Here is a 9,838-nt window from a genome sequence, read left to right as displayed (position 1 = left end):
TCCTCCTCCTCCTCCTCCCCCTCCCCCTCCTCCTCCTCCCCCTCCTCCTCCCCCTCCTCCCCCTCCTCCTCCCCCTCCTCCCTCCTCCCCCTCCTCCCCTCCTCCTCCTCCTCCTCCTCCTCCTCCCCCTCCTCCTTCTCCTCCCCCTCCTCCTCCTCCCCCACCTCCCCCTCCTCCTCCTTCTCCTCCCCCTTCTCCTCCTCCTCCTCCCCCTCTTCCTCCCCTCCTCCCCCCCCCCCCTCCTCCTCCCCCTCCCCCTCCTCCTCCCTCCTCCCCTCCTCCTCCTCCTCCTCCTCCCCCTCCTCCCCCTCCCCCTCCTTCCCCTCCCCCTCCTCCTCCTCCTCCTCCTCCCCCTCCTCCCCCTCCCCCTCCTCCTCCTCCTCCTCCTCCCCCTCCTCCCCCTCCTCCTCCTCCTCCTCCCCCTCCTCCCCCTCCTCCTCCTCCTCCTCTGCAGGTACCTGTTTGTGGTCCAGTGGGATAGGGTGCGTCTTCAGGGCCGTGAGGAGGAGGGAGCCTTCACCTTCCAGGCTGCTCTCCATAGCAACGGCACCATCGTGTTCAACTACCGAGAGGTACCCCCCCCCCCCCCCCTCCCCCCTGCTGCTAGTGAGCTCAGCTCTGGCCTGCCCCCCCCCCCCCCCCCCCCCTCGGCCCGCCCTCAGCTGGACACAGCTCCGTCCCTCTGGAGCTGCTGTCTGTGGAGGGTGGCTGGCGGGGGCGGCAGGGGCTGACGGTCCGCTGTGTGTTCCAGGTCCCCGTCCCGCTGGAGAGGATCAACTCCACGGAGCACCCGTTGAAGGTCGGGCTGTCGGACGCCTTCATGGCCCTCCCTCCTCAGAAGTCAGGTCAGCGCTCCAGAGCCCCGGCCGGGCCCCGTTCCCCCGCGTTCCAAGGCAGTGATCCACAGGGGGCCCCTGACCCACAGGCCAGCCCTCACCCGGAGAGAGAATCCCCTGAACGAAGCGTACTCCAGGCTCCATGGTGTCTCTGCTCCATGGAGCCTCGGTGTTAGAGTTCACTCCACGTGTTATGAACCAGTTCTTATTTTTGGGTCGTGACCTAATGACCCTGTGGGTCGGGAGGCTGAGCGAGTTGAGAACCACTGAAGAACCGATCACTGCAGCTTCACTGTACAGTTTAAGGTTCAAAAGACAAACGCAACTGAGCAGAAAACACAAAGTCATATCCGTCAAGAATTATTTATTCTTTATTCTTTCTTTATTCTTTATTTCAAGGATATCCCCTTGAGATGTACCATCTCATTTTCGAGGGGGTCCTTACAATAATGACAAACAACACAAAGAAATGAAATAGATGCATTTGAAAGTAAGTATTGACCAATGGAGTTGTCTTCTGGACTTAGGGGCAGGCCAGTTCAGGGACTCATACATTAGGCAGTGATGGGTTCTATAAGGACACCTGAGCACAAATCTACAAAGACTATTATATAGCTCATTAAGAGGACGGAGATTTGTTTCAAAGGTGTTACCATAGATAACATCAGCATAGTCCAATATTGGGAATAGTAATTGCATTATAATTATTTTCTGGACTTCTTGAGAGAAGCAGTCAACAGAACGATAAAGTGATTTCAGACCACCAAAATATTTTCTTGGTGATTGAGTTTATATGAGGTTTAAAGGATAGCTGAGAATCAAGCCAGAGGCCTACATATTTAAATTCTTCAATTTTATCTATTGTTGTTCCATCAAGAAGACTAATAGACCAGTTACTTAATAACGAAGGATCAGGTCGAGTGCAAAACAACATACTATATGATTTTTTCTTATTCAACAGAAGCTTATTTGAAGAGAACCATATTTGAACCAGATTGAAATCAGATTGTAGAGAGTATTGAATTTGTGAAGTATCAGAGCTGGAAGAATATAATACAGTGTCATCTGCATATAAATGAATTTGGCAGTCAGAACAGATTTGAGAAAGATCATTAATAAAAATTGAGAACAAAAGAGGACCTAAGGATGAGCCTTGTGGAACACCTTTATCAATGATCTTGAATTCTGATTGACTTGAAAGGAGACACACTGACTTCTAAAATTTAGAAATTAGTTAAAATATAAAAGAGAGTTAGTAGAAAGACCAATAGCATACAATTTATCTAAGAGAAGATAATGATCAACCATATCAAATGCTTTTGAAAGGTCAATAAATATAGCACCTGTAGGCATATTGCTGTCAGCTGCTGACAGTATATAATTTGTAAATTTTAGAAGAGCAGTGGTGGTTGAGTAATTAGGTCGAAAAACTGATTGGTGTGGAGATAATATGCTATAGTCTGCAAGGTATTTAGATAATTGATTAAATATTAGTTTTTCAAATATTTTTGCTATACTATTGATAATTGAGATTGGTCTATAATTATTGGTGTCTGAGGTGTCACCACCTTTATGAAGAGGGGTTACTCTAGCGCTTTTCCATGATGAGGGTGTTTCACAAGTTGCGAAAAAGATAAATTAAATAAGTCAGCCAGTGGGAATGACAAAACATGAGAGGCAAGTTTAAAGAACTTAATTTCCAGACCATCTGGACCAGCACTGCATCCAGAGCTTAGGCTATCAATAACCCGCTGAACATCTGTTGGAAAGATAGTTTTGAAGCAAAAGGAGCTGCTACACCTATTCTGATTCGAGGTAAGACCAGAGTAAGTGTAACCAGATAGAGAGCTGCCAATTGTGAAGAGAAATGCTGGCAGTTTGATTGTTTAGTCTAACATGCGTTGTAGGGCTTTTTGTGGCTTCATTGGTTATACTATTGATTCTCTTCCAAAATTTCTTCGGGTTCTTAAAGTCAGTTGATAAGCAGTCTTTATAGTAATTTGCTTTAGCATTTCTTCTGTTGGTTTTACATTTATTCCTTAACTCCTTATAAGCATTCCAGTCAGCAGCATCCTTTGTTTTACGGTATTTTTTCCAGGCCTTGTCTCTTTGTTTGAATAAGTGTATAAGTCCCTTGATCCAAGGTAAATGTCGACCCTTGACCTTTATTGATATAAAAGGAGCATGCTTGTTAATTATCTCGACAAACTCGGTATAGAATAAATTCCACTCATCTTCAACAGATGGAATTAATTGAAATCTCTCCCAGTTTATATTTATTATATCCTGAATCCTGAAGTGTTCAGGGTTAATTTTGTTAAATTGTCTTACTTTAATCAATTTAGGAGGAAGATGAGGCACTTTGATTTTCCAAATACAAAAAAAAACATAGAGTGGTCACTAAAAGAGTCAGGTAAGACCCCAGATTGTGAAATTCTGCCAGGATGGGAAACTAAAATCCAAGCAAAGAGTCCAAGCAAAGAGGAAGAACTGGGACCGACTCTAGTGGGTTCAGTTATGAGTTGAATTAGATTAAGATTTATTAAGAATATCTTTCATTCTTTCTTCAAAGACATTGCCACCGAACTTTTAGGGCTTGGCCGTGTTCATGAAACGCTTCAAATGATTGATTCTTTCTGCTCATTCTTTATCTTCAAGATGGAAAACCACTCACGATCTACGAGTATCACCGGGTGGAAATCAACACCACCAAGATCGTCACACGGTCCGCTTTTGAGTTCATCCCTCTGCCCAGTGAGTAGCCTCATCACCATCACCTCATCACCATCACCTCATCACCATCACCTCATCACCGTCACCTCATCACCATCACCTCATCACCATCACCTCATCACCATCACCATCACCTCATCACCATCACCGTCACCTCATCACCATCACCATCACCTCATCACCATCACCTCATCACCATCACCTCATCACCATCACCTCATCACCATCACCATCACCATCACCTCATCACCGTCACCTCATCACCATCACCTCATCACCATCACCTCATCACCGTCACCTCATCACCATCACCTCATCACCGTCACCTCATCACCATCACCATCACCATCACCTCATCACCATCACCATCACCTCATCACCATCACCTCATCACCATCACCTCATCACCATCACCTCATCACCATCACCATCACCTCATCACCATCACCTCATCACTATCACCTCATCACCATCACCATCACCTCATCACCATCACCTCTTCACCCAGTCACTCACGCAGCGCTCCTGTCTCCCCCTCTCCGTCTCCCCCTCTCCGTCTCCCCCTCTCCGTCTCCCCCTCTCCGTCTCCCCCTCCCAGCCTGCCTGCAGCACCTGACCTGTGACCTGTGCCTGACCTCCAGCCTGACCTCTGGCTGTGGCTGGTGCAACACGCTGCAGCGGTGAGCGCCCTCCCCATGTGCTCCTCTCTGCTCTCTCTGCTCTCTCTCTGGTCTCTCTGGTCTCTCTCTGGTCTCTGGTCTCCGGTCTCTCTGGTCTCTCTCTGGTCTCTCTGGTCTCTGGTCTCTCTGGTCTCTCTGGTCTCTCTGGTCTCTCTGATCTCTGGTCTCTGGTCTCTCTGGTCTCTCTCTGGTCTCTGGTCTCTCTGGTCTCTCTCTGGTCTCTCTGGTCTCTCTCTGGTCTCTCTGGTCTCTCTCTGGTCTCTGGTCTCTCTGGCCTCTCTGGTCTCTCTCTGGTCTCTGGTCTCTCTCTGGTCTCTGGTCTCTCTGGTCCCTGGTCTCTCTGGTCTCTGGTCTCTCTGGTCTCTGGTCTCTCTGGCCTCTGGTCTCTCTGGTCTCTCTGGTCTCTGGTCTCTCTCTGGTCTCTGGTCTCTCTGGCCTCTCTGGTCTCTCCATGGTCTCTCTGGTCTCTCTGGTCTCTCTCTGGTCTCTCTGGTCTCTCTCTGGTCTCTCTGGTCTCTCTCTGGTCTCTGGTCTCTCTGGCCTCTCTGGTCTCTCTCTGGTCTCTGGTCTCTCTCTGGTCTCTGGTCTCTCTGGTCCCTGGTCTCTCTGGTCTCTGGTCTCTCTGGTCTCTGGTCTCTCTGGCCTCTGGTCTCTCTGGTCTCTCTGGTCTCTGGTCTCTCTCTGGTCTCTGGTCTCTCTGGCCTCTCTGGTCTCTCCATGGTCTCTCTGGTCTCTCTGGTCTCTCTCTGGTCTCTGGTCTCTCTGGCCTCTCTGGTCTCTCTGGTCTCTCTCTGGTCTCTCTCTGGTCTCTCTGGTCTCTCTGGTCTCTCTCTGGTCTCTGTCTGGTCTCTCTGGTCTCTGGTCTCTCTCTGGTCTCTCTGGTCTCTCTGGTCTCTCTCTGGTCTCTCTCTGGTCTCTCTGGTCTCTCTGGTCTCTGGTCTCTCTCTGGTCTCTGGTCTCTCTGGCCTCTCTGGTCTCTCTCTGGTCTCTCTCTGGTCTCTCTGATCTCTGGTCTCTGGTCTCTCCCTGGTCTCTCTGGTCTCTGGTCTCTCTGGTCTCTCTGGCCTCTCTGGTCTCTCTGGTCTCTGGTCTCTCTCTGGTCTCTGGTCTCTGGTCTCTGGTCTCTCTGGTCTCTGGTCTCTCTGGTCTCTGGTCTCTCTCTGGTCTCTCTGGTCTCTCTAGTATCTCTGGCCTCTCTGGTCTCTCTCTGGTCTCTCTCTGGCCTCTCTGGTCTCTCTCTGGTCTCTGGTCTCTCTCTGGTCTCTCTGGTCTCTCTCTGGTCTCTGGTCTCTCTGGTCTCTGGTCTCTCTCTGGTCTCTCTCTGGTCTCTGGTCTCTCTGGTCTCTGGTCTCTCTAGTCTCTCTGGTCTCTCTGGCCTCTGGTCTCTCTGGTCTCTCTGGTCTCTCTGGTCTCTCTGGCCTCTGGTCTCTCTGGTCTCCTGACTCAGGGCCCTGTGTGTGTCCTCAGATGCTCTGATGGGATCGACCGCCACAGGCAGGAGTGGCTGGACTACAACTGCTCTGAGGAGGTGAGGCTCCGCCCCCGCTGCTCATTGGCTGAGGGCTCCTGAGTCACGCATGATTTAAAATCATTTGGAAGCAAAAGTATGAATACATGATTTCACAGAGCGTAGGTAAAACCGGGAGATGATGGGAATGATTGTCGTATGAAAAACACACACACACACACACACACACACACACACACACACACACACACACACACACACACACACACCTGTCAAGAGTGTGTGTGTGTGTGTGTGTGTGTGTGTGTGTGTGTCTGTGTTACAGGGAATGGGTTAACCTAGTGATTGTTAGTGCTTGGAACTTGGTTCTATGAACATCCCTACTGTACCCACAGAGATATATTGTTTCACTTTCTTATGACAGATGTACTTATTGTGAGTGTAATGTAATTTTGATGTAATGTAAAGTTAATGTAATGTTAATGTAATGTAAAGTTAATGTAATGTTAATGTAATGTAAAGTAATGTTAATGTAAAGTTAATGTAATGTTAGTGTAATGTAATGTAATGTAAAGTTAATGTAAAGTTAATGTAATGTTAATGTTAATGTAAAGTTAATGTAATGGAAATGTAGTGTAATGTAATGTAAAGTTAATGTAATGTAATGTAAAGTTAATGTAATGTTAATGTAAAGTTAATGTAAAGTTAATGTAAAGTTAATGTAAGGTAACGTGTGTCTCAGGCTAAGGGCTCCTGTGCGGACTACAGCCTTTAGTTAATGTAAAGTTAATGTAAAGTTAATGTAAAGTTAATGTAATGTAAAGTTAAGGTAACGTGTGTCTCAGGCTAAGGGCTCCTGTGCGGACTACAGCCTTTAGTTAATGTAAAGTTAATGTAAAGTTAATGTAAAGTTAATGTAAAGTTAAAGTTAAGGTAACGTGTGTCTCAGGCTAAGGGCTCCTGTGCGGACTACAGCCTTTAGTTAATGTAAAGTTAATGTAAAGTTAATGTAAGGTGTGTCTCAGGCTAAGGGCTCCTGTGCGGACTACAGCCTTTAGTTAATGTAAAGTTAATGTAATGTAAAGTTAAGGTAACGTGTGTCTCAGGCTAAGGGCTCCTGTGCGGACTACAGCCTTTAGTTAATGTAAAGTTAATGTAAAGTTAATGTAAAGTTAATGTAAAGTTAATGTAAGGTGTGTCTCAGGCTAAGGGCTCCTGTGCGGACTACAGCCTTTAGTTAATGTAAAGTTAATGTAAAGTTAATGTAAAGTTAATGTAATGTAAAGTTAATGTAAGGTGTGTCTCAGGCTAAGGGCTCCTGTGCGGACTACAGCCTTTGGGGAACGGATGCAACGAGTCCACCGTCCCTCTGGAGCTCCAGCGGCTCCACCTCCTCCAGCCCCCTGCTGGGGGGGCCCCCAGGGGCCGACGGTGAGACCTGGGGCCGCACTGCAGCACGCACACACACACACACACACACACACACACACACACACACACACACACACACACACACACACTGCAGCACAGACAATAACACACACACTCACACTGCAGCACTGCAGCACAGACACACACACACACACACACACACACACACACACACACACACACACACACTGCAGCACAGACAATAACACACATACACACACTGCAGCACAGACACAGCACTGACAACACACACACATACATACACAGCACTGCAGCACAGACCACACACACACAACACTGCAGCACAGACCACACACACACACGCAGCACTGACAATAACACCCTAGGAGCCATGAGCCTCGTATCCATGGAGCTCTGAGGTCTTCTGTCCCAATGCCCTCCCTCCTCTCCCTCCTCCCTCCTCTCCCTCCTCCCTCCTCTCCCTCCTCTCCCTCCTCCCTCCTCCCTCCTCCCCCTCCTCCCTCCTCTCCCTCCTCTCCCTCCTCCCTCCTCCCCCTCCTCCCTCCTCTCCCTCCTCCTCCCCCTCCTCCCTCCCTCCTCTCTCCCTCCTCTCCTTCCTCTCCCCCTCCTCCCTCCTCCCTCCTCTCCCTCCTCTCTCCCTCCTCCCTCCCTCCTCTCTCCCTCCTCTCCCCTCCTCCTCTCCCCCTCTTCTCCCTTCTCCTTCCCCCTCTTCCCTCCTCTCCCCCTCCTCTCCCCCTCCTCTCTCCCTCCTCCTTCCCCCTCCTCCCTCCTCTCCCTCCTCCCTCCTCCCCCTCCTCCCTCCTCTCCCTCCTCTCCCCCTCCTCTCTCCCTCCTCCCTCCTCTCTCCCTCCTCTCTCCCTCCTCTCCCCCTCTTCTCCCTTCTCCTTCCCCCTCCTCCCTCCTCTCTCCCTCCTCTCCCCCTCCTCCCTCAGACTCTCAGACGGGCCCGCCCCACCCCAGGATGACGGAGAACACGGCCATCATTGCGGGGGTGGTGGCGGCGCTGGTGGTGCTGGTGGTGCTGACGCTGCTGGCCGTGTACTACATCAACACCCACCCCACCGTGGCCCCGCCCTTCTACCTCATGCAGGTGAGGACCTCCTCCTCATGTCTCTCTAGTACCAGTGACCAGTAGTACCAGTTACCAGCAGTACCAGTGACCTCAGTAGTACCAGTGACCTACCAGTTACCAGCAGTACCAGTGACCTCAGCAGTACCAGTGACCTCAGCAGTACCAGTTACCAGCAGTACCAGTGACCTCAGCAGTACCAGTGACCTCAGCAGTACCAGTTACCAGCAGTACCAGTGACCTCAGCAGTACCAGTGACCAGTAGTACCAGTTACCAGCAGTACCAGTGACCTCAGTAGTACCAGTGACCTACCAGTTACCAGCAGTACCAGTGACCTCAGCAGTACCAGTGACCTCAGTAGTACCAGTGACCTACCAGTTACCAGCAGTACCAGTGACCTCAGCAGTACCAGTGACCTCAGCAGTACCAGTTACCAGCAGTACCAGTGACCTCAGCAGTACCAGTGACCAGTAGTACCAGTTACCAGCAGTACCAGTGACCTCAGTAGTACCAGTGACCTACCAGTTACCAGCAGTACCAGTGACCTCAGCAGTACCAGTGACCTCAGCAGTACCAGTTACCAGTAGTACCAGTTACCAGCAGTGCCAGTTACCAGCAGTACCAGTGACCTCAGCAGTACCAGTTACCAGCAGTACCAGTTACCAGCAGTACCAGTTACCAGCAGTACCAGTGACCTCAGCAGTACCAGTTACCAGCAGTACCAGTGACCTCAGCAGTACCAGTTACCAGTAGTACCAGTGACCTCCGCAGTACCAGTTACCAGTAGTACCAGTTACCAGCAGTACCAGTGACCTCAGCAGTACCAGTTACCAGTAGTACCAGCAGTACCAGTAGTACCAGTGACCTCAGCAGTACCAGTGACCAGTAGTACCAGCAGTACCAGTAGTACCAGTGACCTCAGCAGTACCAGTGACCAGTAGTACCAGCAGTACCAGTAGTACTCTGCTGAACGTGTCTTGTTGGTCGTCCACAGCGCCGCACTAATAACTACTGGCCCTCGATGAAGTTCCGTAACCAGGGCTGCCACTCCACGTACGCCGAGGTGGAGATCGGGGTCCACGAGAAGGAAGGCTTCATCGAGGCCGAGCATTGCTGTTAAAACCGCTCGGCTGGACGCCACAAGGCGAGGTGAAACGCCACCTGGTGGGCCGCAGTGGGAACGGCAACGTGGGAAGAACGTAGACGACAAATAGGCCTCCGAAAACTAAGCAACTCTCGAACAAAGAATGTCCCTCCCCGACCTCAGTGGCCAAAAGACTTTTGTCTACTGGAGCTCCTCTCTTAACTCCCCCCCCCCCCTCCTCCTCCTCCCCCTTCTGCAGCTTGTCTCCGGTCTCCGCCATCTTTCAGCTCTCTGGCCGTGTCTCAATCTGTCCCCTCGTCCCCTCGTCCCCTCGTCCCCTCGTCCCCTCATCCCTACACAGCCATCACTTTATAGCACACTATTAAGGGAGCGGGAGATGGGCCGGTCCTCTCCCTCCACACTCTGTTAACGAGCTCCGGTCAGAGGTCACCAGGCCTGGTGAGTCAACATGAAACCCGCTGTGCATCATGGGATACAGAGCGGGGGGGGTGGAGAGGATCAGGACGCGGTGGGGGCGGGGGGGTGGGGGGTGG

At 50.5% G+C, this 9,838-nt stretch overlaps 1 protein-coding gene across 1 annotated transcript; it reads left to right on the top strand.

Moving 5' to 3' along the window:
- Positions 1-454: 454 nt before the first annotated feature.
- LOC311377409 (plexin domain-containing protein 1-like) lies at positions 455-9,529 on the top strand (the record flags this gene model as incomplete). The annotated part of the gene is made up of 8 exons (XM_084491305.1): positions 455-572; positions 752-845; positions 3,495-3,590; positions 4,168-4,249; positions 5,717-5,777; positions 7,025-7,148; positions 8,063-8,220; positions 9,195-9,529. Coding segments are annotated over 8 exons (859 nt in total), but the record flags the coding sequence as incomplete, so codon positions are not given.
- Between the last annotated feature and the right edge of the window lie 309 nt (positions 9,530-9,838).

The sequence above is a fragment of the Micromesistius poutassou genome (genome assembly GCF_964030765.1).
Source record: "Micromesistius poutassou genome assembly, contig: SCAFFOLD_1290, whole genome shotgun sequence".
Classification (NCBI taxonomy): Eukaryota; Metazoa; Chordata; class Actinopteri; order Gadiformes; family Gadidae; genus Micromesistius; species Micromesistius poutassou.
Note: the sequence above shows the minus strand (reverse complement) of the source record. Positions and strands in the feature narration are given on the sequence as shown.